At 40.7% G+C, this 24,211-nt stretch overlaps 1 protein-coding gene across 1 annotated transcript; it reads right to left on the bottom strand.

Moving 5' to 3' along the window:
• Positions 1–7,025: 7,025 nt before the first annotated feature.
• LOC147627504 (uncharacterized) lies at positions 7,026–8,107 on the bottom strand. Its single transcript, XM_086815084.1, has 3 exons — positions 7,872–8,107; positions 7,671–7,711; positions 7,026–7,501 (listed from the first exon to the last, which is right to left on the bottom strand). The coding sequence occupies exons 1-3, from the start codon at positions 7,975–7,977 to the stop codon at positions 7,376–7,378; spliced, it is 273 nt and encodes a 90-aa protein (XP_086671210.1). The 5' UTR covers positions 7,978–8,107; the 3' UTR covers positions 7,026–7,375.
• Positions 8,108–24,211: the final 16,104 nt, after the last annotated feature.

Here is a 24,211-nt window from a genome sequence, read left to right as displayed (position 1 = left end):
TTGATATCTAATCCTTAGTTCAAATATCTATATTAGCCTCGCAAGTCGATGTAATTATTTTATGCCTCACCAACAAGTGGCTACTTCAATAAGCAGCAACTCAATAAGAGTCCATTTGACTCATTTAATGTAGTTCATGATTATCTACTTCATAAAGTACTTAAATATACATAAAAACATAAAAAGCACATGGGAAGAAGCATGTAGGAACAGGTCTTACTCAACAATATTTGACAAACATCCTGACACAAAAAGAGACATCATTGAAGGCCAAAAAGTGATGAATGTCGCTTCAATGAATCAGATGAGGAACTGAGAATCATAATCTCGTTCTGATGATTTTGTCTAAGTTCCTCCGGATCCTTCCTTCACTTCTCTCCCATCATTAACATCTCTTAGTTTCCCAACTAACACAAATCATATGTAACTCTGCTTATGATTGCCAAAAACAAAGTGAGCAAAAAATTAACCTACATAAAAACATGCTCATAAAATAATAAAAATGCAATCACTCGCGCAAAACCCCCACCACCCCCACCACCCCACCCCATTAGGAATTCCCACTAATCTCTAACTTTTTCATTTACTAACTACCCTTCTTATTCATCCATAGGAACAAGGACCATTGAACATCACTCAACATCAAAAGCCATCAACAAAACTTATCAATTCTCCACACACAAAGGTCTTCAACATGATCACAAGGACGTGATCAGCATCAGAAAGGGGAGCATCAGAAAGGGGAGAATGTTAATCCATTCCTAGGGTTAACAAGAGCTACTGCCATTATCTTACATCAAGGAGTCAAGGTCATACATTTAAGATATGAAGCAATGTTGTCCAAATATACAACTTGGACGGGAGCTCATAATGGTTCGATGGAATACTTATGGCAATTCCTGCTTCAAGAGCGTGTGGTAGTAAGTTAGGATGAAGTCCCAAGTGATGTACTTCATGGATATATTATGAGAGTAGTCATTGTAATAGCATTAGGCCTCTTATGAGCCTAAAGTGCTTGGCCGACCACAGTTTAAGTGAGTGTGAACCCTTATGGCCATGTATATAAGTGAATATCTCTCATAATACAAGGAACTCTCCCATTGTGCAATAGAGTCTTGCTCTTGCTAATCCTCTTACTAATATCTCTCTAATCCATGGTAGTAAGTGTGTGAGTGAAGTGAGGTGAGAGGAGGGACGAGTACAGGTAGGGCAACGAGACAGTGTGACAACACAGGCATGATGGAATTGCTTCTTAAGTAGTTATAGAGCTTGGAGACCTCAAGGGTTATGAGCTCGGCCATTGAAAAGATTCTCACAACACTTGCGGTTCATCAGGTAATCTTCTTATTGGATGTGTTCTAAGGGGGGTTTGGGTGAGCCATAACAAATGTTACTCCCACAGGAAGCCTCGAGAAATCGAGCCAAATTACCAAAGAAAATGGCCACCTATCCCCCAACTCCATCGTGGAGAAGCAACGTCTTCAACAAGCCCAGGCACTGGTACAAGACTGCAAGCTCAACTTGAAGACTCCACCACTTCACATGTCCTATCCACCAATACCCAAGGACATGCAATCCCCCCGTCGAACTATTTACTTGATGACTGGGACATGAACCTGCACTTCCATAGCAGGTATGGAAAAAGCCCGAGCTTATGCTCGAGGATAAGGAAGATCCGTTCACCAACATGACGTTGACAAATGAAGATCTTGCCCCATTTGTGCCTCCTAACCCTCCATTGCGTATTCCACAGGAGGCCAAGACCAAATCCCATGTTCACATCGAGAAACTTGAGTATGGTTAGATTTCCCCTTTGACAGAAATATGCAAAGAAAGCATGCCTTGTTGTCTCCCATAGCTAGCCACAATCTTTTGCCATAGGACACATGGGTCTCCCCCTAGTAGGCAAACCATCTCTTCACAGTACTCATGCTAAAATTCAATTGCTTAGTGGACAATGTATTCTAAGCCTTGGGTCTTTTACACAAACGGTACATACTTTCTAACCCATTTGGCTTGTAAGTTTTATGTAGTTCCCACAGGTGAAACTAAAGAAGCAGTCATTCTTGGAGGAAGCTAGGTCAAGAACGCTACATGTACAATCAACTCAATTGACAGCACAGCTATCCATGAGCTTCCTGATCATCTGGAATGGGGAGTGCACCGAATCTGATCCTCTGCTATAGCACCAACTACTTCCACAAAGGATACTCTATCACCCATAAAAACTGGTAAGTCTTCCATTGCTCTTGAACTCCTGATGAATAATGTTCTACAATAGTGGCAAGCCCACATATATCCTATGGTCCACACCAATCTCATATTCTTGGAGGCATGGGAGACTCTTAGAAAACCCACACTTACACAATAAAACACTTACATTCAAATTTCACATGAAATGCGTTTAATGAGTGTTGGGTATTTCATTCCTAAAATATCCATTGAAAAAAACCAATTGGAGTGCGGATTTCATGTCATAGATGCAGGAGCACTCTAAGGCGAGATTATAATTGGAAAAGAGTGGATTGATGCCACTCACTGCTAAATCAATCAGTGCGAAGAAATAGCCACCATGACAGTCAATGGCAAAAAAGCCACAGTCCTCTTGTGTCCCCAAGAGGAAATTATACAGACAGCCTCACCCTCGATTGCTCTCCACATTCAAGTCCTATCCTCATCACCAGCAATCTCCCCCATTTTACCACACCCTGTGCCTCACCAAAGCTGGTCGAAAAGGCACTCTCGACACCATCCAACACCGACACTCAAGCCTTGTCAGTCGACAATCACCCTTAACTCTTCTTGCTGCTCAAGGATTCTACGATGACTACATAGAACTCTAGATCCAAAAACGGCCATCTTAGAAACACAAGAGTAAAAAGCCAACCAAGCCAACAACAACCAACCCTAAGCCAAAGCTTTAATGTTGGCTAGTCCCCGATAGCCTGCCTATGAGCACAAGGCTACTATGAAGGCAACACTCGCCTCCTCTAGCTACCTAAGAACCTCCTCTAGCTACCTAAGAACGCCACTTATGCTCATCCACCACAACTTCTAAGGAGCTATGATAAAAGGCCCAATGCCCGAAGGTTAGGCAACCCCAAGCACAACGAAGCCAACAATGATGGGTGACTACCAACATGCTCAAAGCTCAAGGCTTCCATGAAGGCAACACACACCTATGGTTCCCAATGCTATAATCAAAGCTTATCCTCGGCGTTGACAACCTCCTCATAGCTCAAAGCCCCATCGACAAAAAACGAGGAAGCCTCGTCAACCCCGGGCCCTCACATCACTTAGCAACAATGATGGGTGCCCAAATATCTTGTAGAGGCCCAAAGCTTCAATGATGGCAACTCCATCATTTGGATCCCATGGAATAACCCTCAATAGTTGGCACAAATCGCACAAACCAAGCCAATACCTATCCAATCAACACAAAGGGTTTGGTGACCAACGAGGAAGCAAGTCCCCTCTTCATCAACTAAATCCTATAGAGGAAGCAAGTCCCCTCTTCATCAACAAGGAAGCAAGTCCCCTCTTCATCAACTAAATCCTACAGACTTGCCTACACACAAACCATAGGCACTCAAAAGCTCAATTCACACGGTCCTTTCAACAAGACAAGAGCCTCATCCACAAAGCTCCAACCCACCCCTCAACACCATCACCAAACTAAGAGGCAGTGCCACAAATGTCTGAGCTTATATAGCCACTCAAAGATCACCTCAACGGTAAGCTCACAAATCTTGCCAAATGGACTAATCAGTATAAAACCCTCTTTTGGGGTGTTGACTAATAAACACACGCAAGTCCTCACCCACAAGGAGGACCCAAAAGGTAATCAGTATAAAACCCTCTTTTGGGGTGCTGGCTATAAAAACACACGTACATCCTCACCCATGAGGATGACCCAAAAAAAGAGAGTCTCTAGGTGATTTAGGACCATGGGCACACACTTTGCCCTCGCCCACGTACAACACCTACAATTCTCACAGGGCTCTGTCGTATACGCACACACTACACGCCTTATCATTGACATCCATCCAGGTACATCTCTGGATGGGGGGACCTTGGAGGGCGTAAGCTTGGTCAATGGTACAACCCATCGCAATCACCCCCGCTTCGCCTGAATAACTGTGCTTCATGCCTCATCAATCGTACCCATAACTTCTTCTTATGCTCAACACCTCTGGATCCTTCAACTACCGCTCTTATCCAAGTAGGATCCCAGCCCCATGAGCTACAAAAAACGACAAAAGAAGAAGACAAACCACTAAAAGGGAAAGAGAGAAAACCACCCCCAATAAATCAACACCCACGAGAGCCAAGATACCCATTAAGGTGCCTTGATGAAGATGCTATAGCCACATGTACATCGCCTTCGAAGTCTAGCATCTCGGAGCGTAAGCAATATCCTCGCGAGTTACCGCCTTGTCCCTCTGGAATCCCCCCCTCACCACTTGCTTACTAACATCGTTGTTTTACTAGCCCCTCATTCACACCACCACCTACCACTTGGATATTGGTCATTAAGTTTTCCATGTAGTCTACTCATTCACAAGTACTCTGACTCCTCTCAAGAGGATGTCCAAGTGCAAAGGAGACAAAAAAGAAAAACTTCAAAAACAAAACAAAGAGTACTATTGGGCACATATAAGAAAGAAAATTCATAAGAGCCCATACGACTAGATGGATACTTAATCACCAATACTCCACTAACTTTTCTTTCCATCTTACTAACCCCCCCACCCCTCTCATTTCCGAAGAGACAAGAGAACTAACCAAGTGCGACACTTCCCAGTGTGCCGCCTTGACAACCTCTTACCGATCACGCGAGGATGCGATTGATTTTAGAAACGGGAGTATGTTAACCATATATAGCTAACACATTCCTATGACAACTATGTCCGCACACTTAGGTAATGGGTGTCCGCTCTATATTGTAAATCTCGTCATTTAATGAAAAAAACACACGAAAGACGCTCCCAAGTCTTGAGCTTTAGAGGATTGGCCAAACCATAAAGAAAAGCCTTGTAACTATGTTTTGGGCACCTCGGGTCACTTACTCCCGAGCGACCTAGTCGGAAAAGGCTTGGAACTATAAAAGCCAATTTCTCTTATTTGTAATTCATTCTCCCATTTGTGCAATAGAAGTGGAGTGTTCTCTCTCCCTCTCTCTTGTAATATAAGTGGAGTTCTCTCTCCCTCTCTCTTGCAACTCGACTCTAGCATGTGTGGAGTGCTTTAGGGTTAGGTTTTGGGAGTGATTAGTACTAATCACTTGTTCTCTCTTACTTCCCTCTTGCTTCTTCTCTCCCTTTTGCTTGAGTGATTAGGCTATCACTGTGATCGTCTTCTGCAGAGATCCCACACGATATTCGTTAAAGAGATTGCACCACTTGTTGGATTAACACAACCACCTCAGTATGTTGACAACGAGTGCTAGAGGATAACGGCGGTGACAAATGGCTACGGTGGAGCTATTCAGCATAGCTCGAGCTCGGTGGATCGACGACGTCCCACACACATTAGGGTGAGCTTAACACTCCCACCATGAGTTATCATCTTGTTATATCATCTTTGTCCCGATGCTAGTAAGTATGCAACAAAATCTTGGCCATGTTTTGAATCGTGCAAACAAAGAATAAATTTATTTCATGAAATTGAGCAGATAACAATAGCTTAGCTACAAAACACAAACATCTTTTATGATGTAGAAAAAAGTGAGTTTAATGCAATGGAGAAGATAACAATGGCTTAGTTACAAAACACAAACAACATCTTTTATGATGTAGAAAAAAGTGAGTTCAATGCAAAATTATACATTTCTATATTATCTTAAGGAAGAGTTTCACCACGTGGCGTGAATTTGGAGGTTGGGGAAGGGGACGAGGAGGTTTGGGTAGAATTTGAATTTGGAGTCTCAAAAAATGTGCGAAACATGGGTAGACTTAAATGATAGCTAGTTCTATGTGCAATCATTAGATTGCATAAATACAAGAGCTCTTGATGAAACATGAAACCCCAAAATGCTATTTTGCTACTTCCAAACTATACCTATAGAGGAAATCATGGATTGCTACTTAGTATGGAGCCTATCGTAAAATGCAAGAATCAAAAGTCCATTGCACAACTTAGAGCCTTTCCTAGCTATAGAGCTTTTGATGAAAGTTGTGTGAAATTGTGTGTTGGTCAAGAAATCGTGGTGTGCCTTTCAATATCATAAGAGAACATGTGTCATCGTGTCCACACGTCTCTCTCTCTCTCTCTCTCTCTCCGTGCACATTACATTTTTTGATGTTATTGCTCAACTATTTACATACTAAGTTTATGAAAAACTAAAAACTTTTTTCAAGAGTTATGGTTGCAAACAACAACTTAATATTTTTTTAATGAACATGTGTCATCATGCCCACACACACACTCTCTCTCTCTACACATTACATTTTTTTGATGTTATTGCTTAACTATTTACATACTAAGTTTATGAAAAACTAAAAACTTTTTTCAAGATTACAAACAAATATTTTTTTATAAAGTTACTTTAAAAGTACAACCATAAAAATGACCTTTAAAAGTACAACCATAAAAATGACGAAATAATTTTAGTTTTATATTTAGACCCCATTGTATTGATTATATGAACATTAATCATAACTAAGTATATGTATATATAGATATATATCTTGATTCTAGTAATAAGAGAAGAGTAACTCCATGCTCATGTATTCATAGTAGTAGAAGAGAAACCAAGCAACACATCCAAAACTTTTTTTTTAATAAGAAAAAGCTCTTCATAGTTTATTGATGAAAAAGGAAAATTTTCTTACATGAATTTAAGGCATAATCTTTTGATTCCTATAATTCCTACTCATTGATGAAGGGGAGCCGGTGGTCATGCTTGATGTAAACAAAATTCCACTAAAAAAGGGCTCATTGAAATTATTCCAAAGGATGAATATCATAAAGATTGTAAATGAATAATTAATAAAATGGTTAATCAACAAAACAAATTTGTTTGGGAAGCCAAAAGTGCTCGATAAAAGAGAATCACCCTCTTAGCACATGCTTTGATTTGAGGACATGTTATATTTTTGGCCATGACATTGCTACCATGAGAGAGAGAGAGAGAGAGAGATTGCTTAGGGCATACAACACCTTAAGGCAACCAACAGTATGTGTGATAACGCGCCTTGGGGAGATAAGCTTTTGGGGATTTGAGCACACCATTCCTTTTTCCAAGTCTTCCTTGAGAGGGACGAGAAGCATCTCTTTCTCTCTTTCCTTAGTTTGCAAGATATTATTGGAGAAAGGCATAAGAATGTCCCAAATGTGAAAAGGCCCAAACCAAGGCCCCAATGTACTCTTAGGGTTACGGCCTTAGGTTCGGGGAGGGCTGTTTTATATTGTTGATGGGCCCCGGCCGAGGCTTTGTTGAGACGGGCGGCCTATGGTGCCCATCCTTCCAATAGTCCATGAACAGGAACTCTCCGTGGGCCTGATGACGTGTCGCGCATACACATCAGCAAAAGGAGACACGTGGCTACAGCTCACACTTGACACGTTCTTTTTTTAAGTGGAGAAAAGGACGTCATACTTGACACGTTGACACTCCATGAACATCAATTAGAAGCACTATTTACACGTGTGATTGACACAGTATATACCTCATCATCTCCGGCGCGCGCCCCCGCACGTGATGCGCTTCCTGCATGTACACGATCTATTATTATCGTCTCAATCCTAAATTAACCTCGAATTAAACAAGCCGTAATCTAGCGAATTAAACAAGCGACATAGAGAATCTATTATTATTATCGGCAATTAACGGCCGTAACCTCGAATTAAACACGGATCAAAGCAATTACCTGCTGCAAATGATAAAGCTGATCTGCCGCAAACCCAGATGCTCAAATCACCCAACAACAGCAGGGCTAGCAATAACATCTTAGATCGTGTTGAAATGCGGGGCATCGAAGCCTCACACGTCCAAGGTTGAGATACAGCAAGGGAGGAGAGATCGCTTGTCACCTAAGCTATTTTACTACAGTAAGCACGAATTGAAGCTATGAAAGCTGGAAGCCTTTCTTGAGACACACACACACACACAGAGAGAGAGAGAGAGGGGGAGAGATTGAGAGAAACTATTTAAGGTGGTGCAAGCAAAAGGAGGAGTAGAAAAGGTATTGCGTGTAACGGCGGCTTCCATCGTCAACTGTATATATATTTAGCATTCTCCCAAAAATCTCTCCTTTCCTCCTCGGACAATTCGTTGATCAATTTAAAGCTTTTCAATAGCCTAATCTACTTGTCCTTCTACGCCCTCAATGCTTGTGCTCACTCGTGGTGCATTTCTAGGTAGATGGAGCTTCTTGGTGGCTTAGCGATGCACTATCATGATGTTCATTTTCGTGGGGAGCTACTTCTCTACCTAGATCAAGCAAGAGGAGCCTCTACATGGCTTGTAGGTGCATGACCCTTTTTCTTATTATGAAATCAAATGCCCCTCATACACAAGGCCCATTCTTGTCATCAATAGTACATGTATGTGTGTGTGCACGTGTACATATATATGTATATATGTGTGTATCTATATCAATAGTACATGTATGTGTGTGTGCACTTGTACATATATATGTATATATGTGTGTATATATACAACAATTCCCCTCACCCAGTGCAGCTCAAGAACCTTAATGCTAATAGCCTCTCCCATGCCAAATCCAACCTTGCTATTGATAACCTCTTCCAACTCCAAAGCCTCTACCTCCAACCCTCCGTTGTTAACCTCCAAAGAGCTGGACAACAATGCTAACCCATCAATAAGAGAACCTCAACTTCCAACCGTCACTAAGATTAAACTAATGGTGGGTGTCAAAAGACTTCCAATTTGCCCAAGGATACTTTGAGACAAACACTAAATACTAGATACTCAAGATACTATTAAAAGTCTCTAATAAGAAACCTAAGAAGGGGAACCAAATGTAAGGGACAAAACCTAAGTCAAAGTAGCAATCAAGGGAAAAAATCTAAGTCAAAGTAGCAATTAAGTAGTAAACCCAATGTTGACCGATAAATTGTTATAGGCACAAGGGTATTTTACCAAGGTAACACACATATATGGCTTTCAAAAAACTATCTTGCCCTCTCTTCGGAAGGACCCTTAGAAGAACTAAAACCTGAGGATTATTTTTTAAGAAGGTGCTGGTGGTGAGAAGGGGGGGGGTGTCTGTGAGATAGCACATGTGTTCAAGAAGAGGGATTTTATTTTATCATTGTATTATAAAAAATATACATACATAAGGGGATTTTAAATGCAAAATGTGAAAAAATATATACATAAGGGGTACTTTTATCATCTCAAAATTCATAAAAGTGGTGAATATAAATTATGAAATTTTATAATATGGGGTTTCTCAATTATTATGTGAATGTATGTACTATATGGGGCTTTTTACATAGTGACCACCTCGAGAGAGCAAGAAGGAACTAATAACATGCTTAGAAGAGAGTAAATAGCATATGGTGCTGCCCAAGAACATTGCTTTGGTTTTATCAAAAAAAGGAAGAGTTCCTCACACCGAAGGATATCCCTAAAATTCCACACAAAAAACCAAATCAATTTTGAGCCCAAGGTTATAAGCAGATTGACCAAAAGAGCATGTCTCCTAAAAAGGGATTGCAATAAGAACTTGCTTGTGAAAAGCTTGGGGAACAAAGCAGCAAGTCAAAGTGGAATAGCATTCCAAAAACATGCAAGTAGACCAAAAGAACATTTTCCAAAAAATTGTGAAGACATAAGAGCATGCTTGTGGGGTGCAAAACAGACAAGGCCAAGGAAAAAGAAGATTAATCACTAACTCTAAAGGGAGTTGAGATACATTTACAAGCCAACAGCTAATCCTCTAACTTACACATGCAAACAAAGCCACAAGAACTTATGTCAAGAAAAGTTGTAGATACACAAGAATCTTTCTTACATAAGGACCTAGTGCATATAGCATCAATGATCTTGGAACTCTAAGCTTAGCATCTTCTTAGTTCGTTGGATCTTCTCCTTATGGTTTCTCATCAAAATGAGGTCATCCACATAAACAACTATGATTACGTACATGCCCTACTTAAAGCAAATGTATAAATTTATATCTGACAAGCTTTTAGAAAGACCAATACTCACAAAATATGTGTCAATCTACTTGTACCAAGCTTAAGGGCCTTGTTTTCAGTAACCTGCACAATGCCTTTCAAAGTCTACATAGCTAGCATCATAAATCATGGGGGTTGTTCACAATACACCTTCTCCTTGAGGTGTCCTTTCAAAGGTGGATCCTACATTACTAGCCACTTCCCATGAGTGGCTAAAATTAGTACTATGTTGTTGAAATAATACACCGAAATATCATTCATGTGTGACATTGGGGATATGGGCATATGGTTCAAAGGTCTTATAGCCATCATACATATGGTGTATTATTATGAGGAGGATCCAAATAAGTATATTCTAGGTGCCTATCGCAAGTGGAGGAGGATATTACTTTCCCTCAAAACTAGGCAGTGGTGGGTGCTCACTTTTAGGTGCTCAAATCAAGGAGAATGGTTGAGAGATTCTAGGAGAGATTATGGATTAATCTCACTTTTAGGTGCGCAAATCAAGGAGAATGGTTGAGAGATTCTAGGAGAGATTATGGATTAATCTCATTACTGAGTCACTTGTACTCAAGCTTATATAAGAGGCTCACATCTCATGGAAGAGCACAACACTCTCATTCTCTCTCTCACATTGTCATTATGTTATCATTATGTTGTGATTAGTCTTAATCTCTTTTGCTTAATCTTAATGGTACCTTCACCATGAGTCTAATCATCACTTGGAAGCCACCATGAAATCCAACATGTTATCAAAGCCATGATTTATCTCTCTAAGTCCATCACTAATCCACACTTATGCACACTTAATTTGTAGCAAACCCTAATTAGCTTTAAAACCTCATTTAGTCGTTTCTTCTTCTTCACTCCATATCCTCTGCAATTGGAGCTACTGGTTCTCCCTCTACAAATCACCATTAGCCAAAATTTTTACATCAGAAAGCTCATTCAGATCACTTACATTAGCTTGAGGGATGCCACCATTCATGGTCACCATCGACGGGGTAGCACACATTCAATCGTCACCTATTTCCTGAGAAGGAAAGTCACCTCTCGGGCTTCCCACATCAAATTAGCCCAATTTCTCAAAGTCCTAGAAGTTTATGGGGGTGCTCTTTCCAATGGTAGCTTCAATTTTTGCAAAATCGGCCTCCTCTTCTGAGATTTAGGCCTACGCACTCCATAATGTGAAGTTTCGGTAATTTTGAGATTAAAGCTTGAAAAAAACATTAAATATTATGTTTATGGGCTTGAATCTCATGTTGACCCACTTTTATTGAAGGCCAAAAGGTGTATTTTTCTCCTAATTGCCAAATCTACTCTTAATTGTCACCTAAAGTCGCCCTATTTTTTGCATAGTTAACAAAAAATTGCACTCACTAATACCTCTATTAGTACTAATTATCTGAGGGTTTTTTGGACCTTTTATGGTTGGATCTACATATTTAGATGTTGCTAAACCTCTATAAGCATCAAATAAAAATTTCCCCTTGATTTAAGTGGTTAATTTGTTAATCCAAAATATGGTATAAATTTGCATTAGCATTGCTTGGGACAATGGGATTTTGGAGCTTGTATGCATCATATAATTCATTAATCATGCTCATAACTCACTTGTAAAAGGGAAAGACACTAACCATTGATAAGGATAAGACCCCCTTCTGCATATTTATTACATTATCTTTTGAAAGGGATGGACATCATCATCATGTAAGGCTTTATAAACACATTGAGAAAATGATTTATATTTGCCTACATGGATTTCAAAACACAATGAAATCAAGGATGAAGAAGATCAAGAGCTACATTGACATGAAGAAGACCAAGAGCTACATCAATATGAAGAAGAAAAACAAGAGCTACATCGACAAGATCAAGATCAAGATCAAGAAGGAAGCATCTTCAAGCAAGGAAAAAAGGCCTCATCTAGGGCCAACTACATTGTGAAGACAAATGGCCTACCTATAGTCACCCCTCTATCCCTAGTGAATTGTAATCGTAACTAGATGCCTAGCATCTGTCATCATCATAACTAGCATTGTAAACCTCCATGAGTAAGACCTATGGGCACTTGGATGGTCATCATAACTAGCATTGTAAATAGTAACTAAATCTAGCATTAACATCATATCAGCCATGGATATTTTCTTGAGGGAGGGTTACGTAACTCGGTCGAGTAACTAAAAAAATCCCCAAAAAAAAATCTGAAATTTTTTGTTCCAAATTTTATAACATAACTCTATTGAGTTACAAAAAAATCAATCTTTTTTCAAAAAAAAATATTTTTCCTTTTTGCATAACGCATCCTTATGTTGTAGTTCCATAAGTTGTCTTGTGTATTATTCTCTTATATTTATACATCATCCCATTTTAGTTCCATAGAAGTGTATGATTTCTCCCTCTCTGCATACACACACAAAAACATTCACACACATACCAGTTCACATGTACCTCTATAATGCACACACACATACCAGTTCACATGTACCTCTATAATGCACACACACACTCACTCACTCACATGCACCTACATAATACACACAAACATTCACATGCACAGAAATTCATAAACGTATCCAAACATATATTTTTCTTTCACTAATGTTTTGTCTCTTTTGGTCTCTATTTGTTTGGTGGCACTTTGGCCTGTACATTGCAACTAAATATGCTCTGATGGTAATTAAACTTTGTAAGAGTAAGGGTGGGTTCCACATATACACACTTATAAAGTTTGGTCACCATTGGAGCACATCTGGTTATTATAATGTGCATGCCAGACACTTGGTTTTCAATGTGTCGTGGACTTAGAGAGGCCCCTCGAAATCGGGCCTTTAGCTCGCACAACAACCAAATGTGCTCCAACGGTGACAAAATTTCTAAGACTGAGGGTGGGTCCACATATACACACTTGTAAAGTTTGGTCCATCAGAGTACATCTGGTTGCAATGTGCATACCAGATGGCCAGCATCTATCACGTAGCTTGTAGTAGTGGCATATGTGGGAGCTTGACTAGTTGCGGAGCCTAAATGCCAAAGTGTGGTCAGCAGGCCCAAGTCATTGTTGGAATTAGGGTTGCAGGAATGCACACACAACTTCAAGAAGATGAGGAAGCTTGAGCACAACACCGTAGTGTATTATGAGTGCCAAAAATGAAAGATAACAAGCCCTAGAAGATAATGGGCGTATATACAATGCACGGGGGAAAAAACCTCCTAGTGAGGGAAAAAGTGCCCCGGCGGTCCTAAGTGTGTTCACACACATCACTACTATAATATGGTAACAAATCCCCCCTGGAGTGATGCGGTGAACAAGAGCTAGCACTCATGTATAGGGAAGTGTCTAGCTATGTGGACGAATCCACAAAAGGGAGTAAGCCCAAAGCTTTGCGAAAAGCTTCGAACTTCTCACGAGGCAGAGCCTTTGTGAAAAGGTCTGCAAGGTTATCCTGTGTTGGCACATAAGCCAAACTGATCTCTCCTGCAGAGAGTCTCTCCCTGACATAATGGTAGTGCACCTCAATGTGCTTCGTACGAGCATGGAACACTGGGTTCCGCGCAACTGCCAATGCGCTCTGACTGTCAGTGAAGATGGTGGTGGCAGATGGCTGCCCAACACCCAAATCAGCCATAAGGCGTCTGAGCCACACACACTCAACCGTAGCTGTGAAAGCTGCCCTGTACTCAGCTTCACAACTAGAAGTGGCCACAGTAGGCTGCTTCTTGCTCAACCATGATATGCATGAGCTTCCAAGCATGAAGCAAAAACCACTCGTGGACACGCGTGTGTCATAACAACCAGCCCAGTCAGAATCTGAAAAAGCATGTAAATCTGGCGGCAATGATCCCCCCTTGGGATAAAACAACCCAAGATGCCGAGTACCACTCAAATAGCGAAAGATACGCTTCACTGCCTGCCAATGCTTAATGCCTGGGCTATGCATAAATCTGCTCACCTGTGAGACTGCAAACTGAATGTCTGGCCTCGTAATGCATACATAAATGAGGCAACCAACAGCTGTCTGATAGAGTGTGACATCAAAGTGATCTCCAGCATCATGAAGACTCAACTTCAAACCTGTCTCCATTGGAGTAGCAATAGGCTTGCAGTCTTCAAGGCCAAATCTCCGTAACAATGTTTCAATATACTTTGTCTGACACAAAGCAATACCTCCATCACACTGCTTAAATTGTATCCCCAAATAATGATGCAAATGCCCCAAATCTGACATCTCAAAAGAGGCATTCAAATCAGCCTTAAAATCAGCAATATGACTCTCATTTGGTCCTGTGAGCAGCATGTCATCGACATAGAGAGCAATGATTAGATGTACACCATCCACACGTTTAGCATACAAAGTGCTTTCTGTTGGACTATTCTGAAACCCATGTGCAGTCAAATATGCATGTATTTTTTCATACCAAGCTCGTGGAGCTTGCTTTAAACCATATAAAGCCTTTTTTAACCTGCACACTTTGTTTTCCTGCCCTCTTTGAACAAAACCACGAGGCTGCGATACATACACCTCCTCATGCAAATCTCCATTTAAGAACGCAGTCTTTATGTCCAGCTGATGTACATTCCAACCATTATGAGCTGCTAGTGCACAGATGCTACGAACAGTGGTCATACGACATGTGGGAGCAAAAGTCTCATCAAAATCAATGCCCTTCTCTTGAGCATAACCTTTTGCAACAAGCCTAGCCTTATGGCGATCCACTGTGCCATCAGGCTTACGCTTCAATTTGTATACCCACTTAGTGCCAATGGCCTTCTTGCCAGGGGGCAAGTCACATAAAGACCATGTACCATTCTTCATAATAGCATCGTATTCTGCTTGCATAGCAGCCATCCAATTTTCTGAACTTTGTGCCTCATCAAATGAAACAGGCTCACTTTCATCGCACATACTAGAAACAGCCAATGCATAACAATCTGACGCATAAGAGGCACCATGAGAGCCAGAACGAGTGCGACTAGACAAAGGAGCATCCAACTTGCTGTCACGCAAAGTCTGCACCAGCCATCTAGGCATATTCCTAGAGCCCTCAATCTCTTGTCTCTCATCCTCAAGTGCATCATGCACATCTGCATCAGATATAGGCTGATCTGTGCCATCATTTAAAACCTGCATAGGCTGAAAAACTGCCTCATGAGGTATTGCACTTGACTGTGCACCACTGAAAAGAGGCAACAATGTATCATAGACATCACGTGAGCTGAGATCTGTCTCCTTAGTACATGAAACCAAGGGCTGAACTGCATCTTCCACAAATACAACATCACGGCTAACCAAAATGCGCTTTGTCTGTGGATGATACAAACGATAGCCTTTGCTCTCAGCACTATATCCAACAAAAATACATTTGACAGCTTTGTCATCCAATTTTCTGCGATGTTGCACAGGCACTAATGCATATGCCAGGCAACCAAAAACACGTAAATGGCCAACAGATGGCTTGCGGCTATGCCAAGCCTCATATGGAGTGACAACCTGTAATGCTTTGGTGGGACACCTGTTTAGTACATAAGTGGCACACATGACAGCCTCAAGCCAAAAACCATGTGGTAGACTTTGACTCTTAACCATACATCTTGCCATTTCCATGAGAGACCTGTTTTTTCTCTCAGCCACACCATTTTGCTGTGGTGTATACGGCACTGTACATTGGTGTTTTATCCCACGCTCAGCCAGAAATGCATTAAATTCTGAAGACATATACTCCCCCCCTCGATCTGAACGGAGGGTGCCCATCTTACTTTCTGACACATTTTCAGCCATAACCAAAAACTGTTTGAAGCACAAAAACACTTCGGACTTTGCCTTCAAAGGATATACCCATGCATGCCTGGTAAGATCATCAATGAAAGTCACGAAGTAAAGGTAGTTTCCAAATGATGGAGTTTGCATGGGACCACAAACATCACTGTGAACAAGCTGCAATCTGCGTTCAGCTCTCACTGATCCATCTTTGGGAAAGGAAGCACGCTGCATTTTACCCAATATGCAGCCCTCACAAACATGCTTGACAGGTGCCTCAATCTTAGGCAAAGAAGACACCATTTCAGATTTCTGCAGGCGCAGCAAACTTGCAAAATTCAGATGACCAAAACGTGCATGCCACAGTTTTGCATCTGAAATAGCCTGCGTATCCATAATAGCACATGCTGAATCCTCTACACATTTGCCATCCATATTGAGCTTATACAGCCCTCGACATAGTGAACCAGATGCTACAATGATGTCACCACAAGAGAGATCATGAACAGTACATCTGTCATCCACAAATTTTACAACCAAACCTGTTTTGGCAAATGCGGAGACTGACAGCAGATTCTTTTTGATCCCTGGCACATACAATGCATCAAAAAGTGTAAAGGTGTTGCCATTTGCAACATTCAGCACAATCTTTCCAACTCCTTTAACGGGATAAGAGGAGTTATTGGCACAAGTGACAGTATTCCCTGTGGGAGCAGACTCAAGGAAAGTGAATAAACTGCGCTGCGAGGTGATATGCTTAGTGGCACCACTGTCAAAGTACCATACATCTGAATCTACTGCAGACATACATGTGTCATGCAAAGATGGGTCATAACTGCACTGCGCATTGAATGCCCATTCTGTATCTAGCACAACATTAGCAGATTCATTGTTAGAAGGAGAGGCATCTGCAACAGCCATACCAGCCTCTTTCTTCTTAGCCTCTTTCGCAGCCAGCTTAGGACACGCTTTGATGACATGATCATTTCCCTTACAGTACTTGCAAAATGTCTTCTGTTTGTCACCCTTCTTCTCATCTTTGTCTTCCTTCTTTGGTTGCGCAGCATTTGCAGATTTCTGCTTACTAGAAGAAAAGCCAGCTTTACCTTTCCCGCTTCTCTGACTAGCAACGAAAGCTTGATCTGCGACACGCATAATATTCCTGTTTTGCCTTGACTGGTCTTCTTGCAGCAAAACAGAAACTAACTCCTCAAATGATAAGGCATTGGGATTGCCTTTCATCATCAAGCGAAGAGTGGAAGCAAAACCCTGATAAGAATCTGGTAGACCATTCAAAACAGTCTGCACAAGTGAACTGTCTGACAGGATTTCATCTGCAGAAATGAGCTGCTCTTTGAAATCCTTGATCTTTGTCAAAAAGCTATCCATAGAATCACCTTCGTTCATATGCTCACTCTCCAACTGTTTTCGGAGATAAGCAACACGAGCCTCATTTCTTGCCTGATACAATGTGGCAAGTACATCCCAAGCATCCTTAGAAGTCCTGCAGGAGCGAATATGTGGGATAATGGTACGTTTGACAGACAGCGCAATCAAGGCATGAGCCTGCGCATCTCTACCATCCCAACGAATCTGCTCTGCTGAAAGTGGTGGTTCTCGAACAGCTGCTACAGCACTTGTGCCTGCACCATCATCAACAGTACCTGTTTCTGATGTGTTTGCAGCATTCCCAGCCACAATAGGACGTGCATCAATACCCTGCACAATGTTCCATAACCCCTTTGCTACCAATACATGTCGCATCATATATGCCCACAATGGATAGTTGGTGCCATCCAACTTATCCTCAGCAGCCAACATGCGGAATACATCATTGTTGTCAGCCATGGCCAATGACTGTACTACTAGATGTAAATGCTGTCTGTAAGAGGTAAACCTGTATAAAATCGACCTGTGCTATGTAGCACAGCCCAAAACAGACGAATGGGCACCTGTCCTGCAGATTTTAATCTTGACAGAAAATCTGCACAGTAGGACGATTTTGCCTGCGCAGTACTTGGAATGCAAAAACGGAGGGCGAAATGACTTCAGATCAAAATTCTGAAATGACCAAGCCCTACGGGCTTTCCCACGGCATATACTAACCTGCAGACGCTCGTGAAACCTCGTCGCAATCGGAGGAGATGAAGCGGCAGGTGCCGGTGATGCTGCCCGGGAGGAGGAAGCCTGCTCTGATACCAATTGTTGGAATTAGGGTTGCAGGAATGCACACACAACTTCAAGAAGATGAGGAAGCTTGAGCACAACACCGTAGTGTATTATGAGTGCCAAAAATGAAAGATAACAAGCCCTAGAAGATAATGGGCGTATATACAATGCACGGGGGAAAAAACCTCCTAGTGAGGGAAAAAGTGCCCCGGCGGTCCTAAGTGTGTTCACACACATCACTACTATAATATGGTAACAGTCATAGATAGCACTTGGGCGAATGGGTAGGCTTATGGGGGGGAGGGGAGGGGAGACCCCTATAAGTGCCTGGGAGGAGTGTGGTGTTATCCACACTCCCCTCTATGGTTAGGTGGTGACTAGAACTCATAGCCCTCTTGGCTATGGTGGTGTCTATGCGGATGTGACATTGGTATCAGAGTGAGGTTCAACTACCGACTGTTGTTGAGATTTGGTGTAGAGCTACACTATGATCTGAGGTGAATGGAGAGAGGGCCACACTTGTTGGTGTTTGTCACCTACTACCTTGCTTGCACAACCATGTACACAGTTCATTCGATCCTACAGCGGTATCAGAGCAGCACTTTGATCCATCATCCCTCTCTCTTGCTTCTTTGCGTGTGACCAGGCTTCAAAAGAGATACAACTTATCTTAATTTTTTTATGCTTATCTTTCTCTCTTATTTTTCTTTTTGGTTTGCAACAAGTATCTTTGTGTGAACTTAGAGGAAGAGCAGTGAAGCAAGAGCCTAGAGCATTAAAATTGAGCAAGCGCATTAAGCAATAACCCTTGCCTAAGTGTGTGTGGTGGGGCAAGCATAACTTGTGTGTGTATGGGTTGCTCCATGTAGCAAGGGGCAGCAAGCCATTAAGAAGAAGATTGCAAGCAAAGTGCAGGAGCTATTACCAACAAGCAGCTATGGCAATGCATAGCCCAACGCACAATGGCAACGCTGCCAGGCATTGCATTTGCAACTCATTGCATGGCTATGTGAGCTGTGGTGGCGTACGTCCAATTGGAAGGGCTTCATGATGGTGACAAAGGTTTTCCTCCATGTCTATGATGTAGCTAGCAGTGTTTCTACTAGCACCAACAACACTATAATTCATATCAACAAGCTTCCCAGAGGTAGCATTAGACTAGATGGCATCTTCCACAATGTTGTAGAGGCAATTCCATTGATTTACATCTTTTTCTTAGCCTATTGAGTTGCATTTAGCTTGGCTTTGCCTTTTACTTCCATAATAATGGTGGATCTTAGCATGGATTTGCTCAACAAATTGAAGTGGAAAGCAACCCTCGAAAGGAAAAGCAATGCCACTTAGCCATTTAACTAGTTTTTCTCCTCAAGGAGTTCAATGAGTAATCTTCTTTAGTTGTCATAGCATTGATGAAGATTTTGTGTGGATGAAGAGGTAGTAGGGTGTACTAGATCAAGATTGGGAGATATCCTTTCAACACACTGAGGTAAATAAAGAGCATCAAGTTGACAAGAGAAGCCACAAGTTGTACATTTTGAGAAATGTTGACTCGTGGGCACTCGGCATGTGGTGTGAGTACATTATATGCATCACCAGCATTTTTAGTGTTTTTGGAGCATTTTCGACGTAGCTCGACAATTAAGGAAGCTTCCAATGATTCTCATGCCAAGATGTGCAACATCAACATGTATTTTTTGACAGCTCTTACCTCCCATGTGTGCGCATATGGGCATCTGGGAGGATACAAGCGAGTGAGGGCATGTTTCGATGTAGTTTTGACAACAACACAACTTGTCCTTTGGTGTTGCCATTGCTCTTCAAGGAAAAGTAAATTTATTTTGAAAACAAACCTAGACAGGTTAGGTTGGTCATTTTAAAGTTTTCATATTTTGTTTTGTTAAGTTGTGGGAGTTGTAACACCCCATTGGCTTTTTATGTAAGCACACACAAACATTGGTTTCCATTGTTAGGATGATGGTCTAATTTATGGATATTTTGACTATATATATTCGAAGATAATTTATGGACCGGATGTCATGTTCATTAGGAGAAATATGGACTCTCCATTTTTTCCCTTGAGTGAATAAAAAAATATTAGCCTGACCAATGAGAGAGCTGGGATTCTAGATCCATGTAACATGGATCTTTTTGTCATATCTTTGCCCAAATCTCTTAAGACAATAAAATAATAGAGTCCATATCTTTAAAAAATAGAGAAATGTCAGATTCCATATCTTTCATGTCAAATGTACCTTATGGTCAGCACATGGAAGTTTGAAAACCAAATTTTATTTTTTTCCATTTTTTATGTTTAACTTTTTACTTTCCCTCCTTTTGCATTTCGCCACCTTTTCATTTTCCCCCTTTTTTGGAGGAATTCAATTTCGCTATATCTTTTGCAACTCTGGTTCTTTCTTCACATGAAAATTTACAGGCATGTTGTTCTCCACCATAGCTCTCTCCTCCTAAAATTTCATCTCATTTGGATAAAACGAATGTGAGTTATGCCTGTTTTCTCACATGAACTTTCTCTTCTCTGCACTACAGATAGCGATCTTGATGTGAAGTGGCATCAAATTCTTGTGAGTAATTATCATATGTTTAGGGTTTGTCTATGTTTTGTCTTGATGTGAGTAATGATCATAGGTTTAGGATTTGTTTATGTTTTCTCTTGATGTGTTGCTATTTATTTTCACAGGAGCAACAAGTTTGTGAGCAGTAAGTTGCTGTTTATTTCTTGTTGTTTTTATCTTTATTTGTTGATTACAATCTTCTCTCCACACAGTAATGATTTCAAGTGGCATAAAATACAACAGTAATGATTACAGGTTTAGGGTTTGTCTATGTTTTGTCTTGATGTGAGTAATGATCATAGGTTTAGGGTTTGTTAATGTTTTATCTTGATGTGTTTATGTTTATTTTCATAGGAGCAACAAGGTTGTGTAAATCAAAGCAGTAAGTTGTTATTTATTTCTTGTTGTTTTAATCTTTATTTGTTACTTACAATATAACATATATATTTATTAATCATGCAGTCTAGCTTTATTAATTTAGATGTCTTCAAGGACAAGGAATATCAGTAATATTCACGCAGTGGAGGTGTTTAACAAGAGAGATGATGAAGGTAAGTGGATCCCTGATCAGTACAGTAAGTTAAATTGGATTTTAATGCGACCAAGTAATCGTGGCAATTTCAAGGTCAAGGTCAAAGATGTCACAGACCCCAACAAGCAAGGAAAGGTAGAATCATAGAGTTCAGGAGATGCACAAATGATATGAGTACAATAATAGAGGCTTTCATTTAATATGTTTATATGCACAAAGAGATTCGAGTGCATCATGATAACTTCAATGAAAGACATAATCCTAACAGTAAGTTTATATCTATGTGCTTTGCGTTCTCGTGCTTTGAGTCCATGGTTATTAGATAGAGTTTTAATACAAGCATGTTTGTTGCTTGCAGCTTTATATCCATCCACTCTACATGACTGGAAGAATGTAGAATGGTTGAGTGGAAAGCTAAATGTTTTATATGCAGAGATAGGTGCCTTGATCTATGACAACAAGAGTGCAAGTGAATTGGCATCTCAAAATGTTTACTTTTATGATTTAGTGTGTATGATGTGGAGAGACATAGTTTGGAGTATATTCCACTACCACCGTTGTCTAGCCAGGAATGGTATAATCCTAGCCTAGACATGTCAGAAGCATGTAGGGTAAAGATAAAAATTGATGTTCATGCTACCATGAAACCATCCACAGGATTTAGAGATGTGCATCTAAGTTGGTTTGTACCATTTGGTTTGTTTGCACATTTGTTTGGATCCTGTGAGTGAAGTAGTTAAGAAAACTAAGATTACTTATCAATGCAAGTGCCCATCTGAGGATTGGATGACTTAGTTACTGGGTGAGTCATGGCATCTCAAGAGAACTCACCACGATGATATCATTGAGTGCATAATTACTGTGTTAGATGTTACCTTTACATAAGATTACACTTCTGTTGATTGTTGATGGTTTTTATTCATAATAAGTACTTCATTGCAAGACACTGATTGTTGATTGTTGATTTTATGTTTTTATGTTGGTTTTTGTTTGTTTTTTATGGCAGGTACTTCATTGCGAGACAAACTTTGTGCATTCGAATAGGAGGTGGCCGCTTCTATGAGGGGAGTGGCTCAGCTTGGACCAAGACATGCGAGATGGCACGCATTCATCACTCATTGATGTGGTTATTCTTTGGGAGGGTCATGACCATTGTAGCGTTAATGTAGAGAGTCATTGGTCCCTTAGTTTTTTTGAGGCACGAAATCCAACCTATGTCCAATAATCTCCCTTGTATTTTCTATTTTAAGTTTGGTGGTAGGAAGGTTGGGAGTCGAAGTGAACATTGCAAAACATGCAACCAATGTGTGGAGCAACCAATGTGTTGCTCCACACATCCTTGAGATTGTGGAGTCAATGTAATTCTTATTCTTCCAAGTGAATATAAGAAGTTGTTTCTCTAAAAGTGTTGTAAATTTAATTTTCTTCATTTTCATAAAATGTTGTGGTTTTTTAAGTCTATTGTGTTTCAAACCCTTTAATATGTAAGAAAATAATGATAAGTATAAGTAAGTACAAACGTAAATATAAACATAAGTATATATTTAAGTGTCATTAATTTTTAAGTCTATAGATATAAGTTTAAAAATAAATATAACTTTAAGTATATATTTAAGTGCAAATAATATTATAAGTAACTATGTAAATAATAATAATAATAATACAATGTAACAAGAAATAGAAGTATGATTTATTATTTATTATATTTTAATGAAGTGTCCTTTATTTACTAGAGTATAAACATAAGGTATAAAAATAAATATAAGTTTATACATATTTGTAAGTATATAATAAACACAAGTATAAATTTATTAAAAATATTATAAATTTAAGTGTAAGTATAAATATGAGTATAAGTTATAGATCAAACTCATTTATACTATCTATTCTCTAGCTCTCCCTTTGTGTGCTAGCTCTCCCCACTACCCACCATGGCCGCCTCCCCTGCTTTCGCCCGCGTGGATTAGTAGCACTCTCTATGCTCACCTTGGAGACCAGATCTCCCCACTACCCATCATGGCCGCCTCCCCTGCTTTCGCCCACGTGGATTAGCACTCTCTATGCTCACCTTGGAGACCAGATCTACCCTAGGTTTTGCAAGAGTTTAGACCTCGAGATGCAATGGATGACTTCACCTACTCTATCTGAAATTCCACCTTGAGTTGGATTCCTTTGGAGTTCCTCTTCAGCATGAAGAGTGGATCCAACCACAAGAAGGCGGTGGACAGAGCTCTAGCTCATGTTGGAAAAGACTTCCGTTGTCCCAACCTCCTATGAAGAGCACATCCCACTCGATCTCATTAAGCTGGATATTTCTTTTGCTATTTACATCTTGAACTCTGATGTTCAAGAGCCAGAGGATGATGACATACAGGATCTCCCTCTAGTGAAATACATAGACACAGAGCCAGAGGAGACCACTCTAGACCCTGTCCTCATTGAGGCCGCAGAGAGCTCTCGCATGGCACTTGCATCCATGGAGCTTGCTGAAACCCAAAGTCACGACCCACCACTAGCTTCATTGAGTGCCATCACCATCAAAGGGGTGGAGTACCTCCTCATGCAGGAAGTGTTGGAGCTCTTGAACTTGAGGGAGGAGGTACTATATAGTATACTTGTGCGAGATGCCAGTGATGATTTCCTCGACTTTGATTACCAAGAAGCCTTTCCACAAGTTGATGAGGTAGGGCGATATAATGAAAGTAGTGTAGATGATATCTCTGCTATCATTGCCATCCAAACGCAAATTGAGGATACAGCTCCTCAATATGAGATCATAGATGAAGAGTTTGAGCGCTTGTTGCAGAATGAACTCTTCAAACCTCGACCACAGCATGCAACACCTGTGGTCCAGTGTGCCGGACGATTGGCAGACCCATTCCAGGAGAGCAGATCTGGAGGCACCCTTGTAGAAGGAGCTGGACGAAGCAGAAAAGGTATCTCCTTTCACCAGTTGCTCCCCAAATTTGATATTTAGGGCCTCTAGGGCATGTAGACCCCACATATATGATCCCATGCCCACCAGAGGC

Source organism: Cibotium barometz, chromosome 20 (assembly GCF_041138505.1).
Source record: "Cibotium barometz isolate CiBa-2024 chromosome 20, ASM4113850v1, whole genome shotgun sequence".
NCBI lineage: Eukaryota > Viridiplantae > Streptophyta > Polypodiopsida > Cyatheales > Cibotiaceae > Cibotium > Cibotium barometz.
Note: the sequence above shows the minus strand (reverse complement) of the source record. Positions and strands in the feature narration are given on the sequence as shown.

Bases quoted from the DNA above. Each gene is read 5' to 3' on its own strand.
- LOC147627504 (XM_086815084.1), bottom strand. From the start codon at position 7,977: ATGCCCCGCATTTCAACACGATCTAAGATGTTATTGCTAGCCCTGCTG. The intron at 7,712-7,871 runs GTAATTGCTTTG...GTGTACATGCAG, and splicing joins AGCTTTATCATTTGCAGCAG to GAAGCGCATCACGTGCGGGG. The intron at 7,502-7,670 runs GTATATACTGTG...ACACGTCATCAG, and splicing joins CGCGCGCCGGAGATGATGAG to GCCCACGGAGAGTTCCTGTT.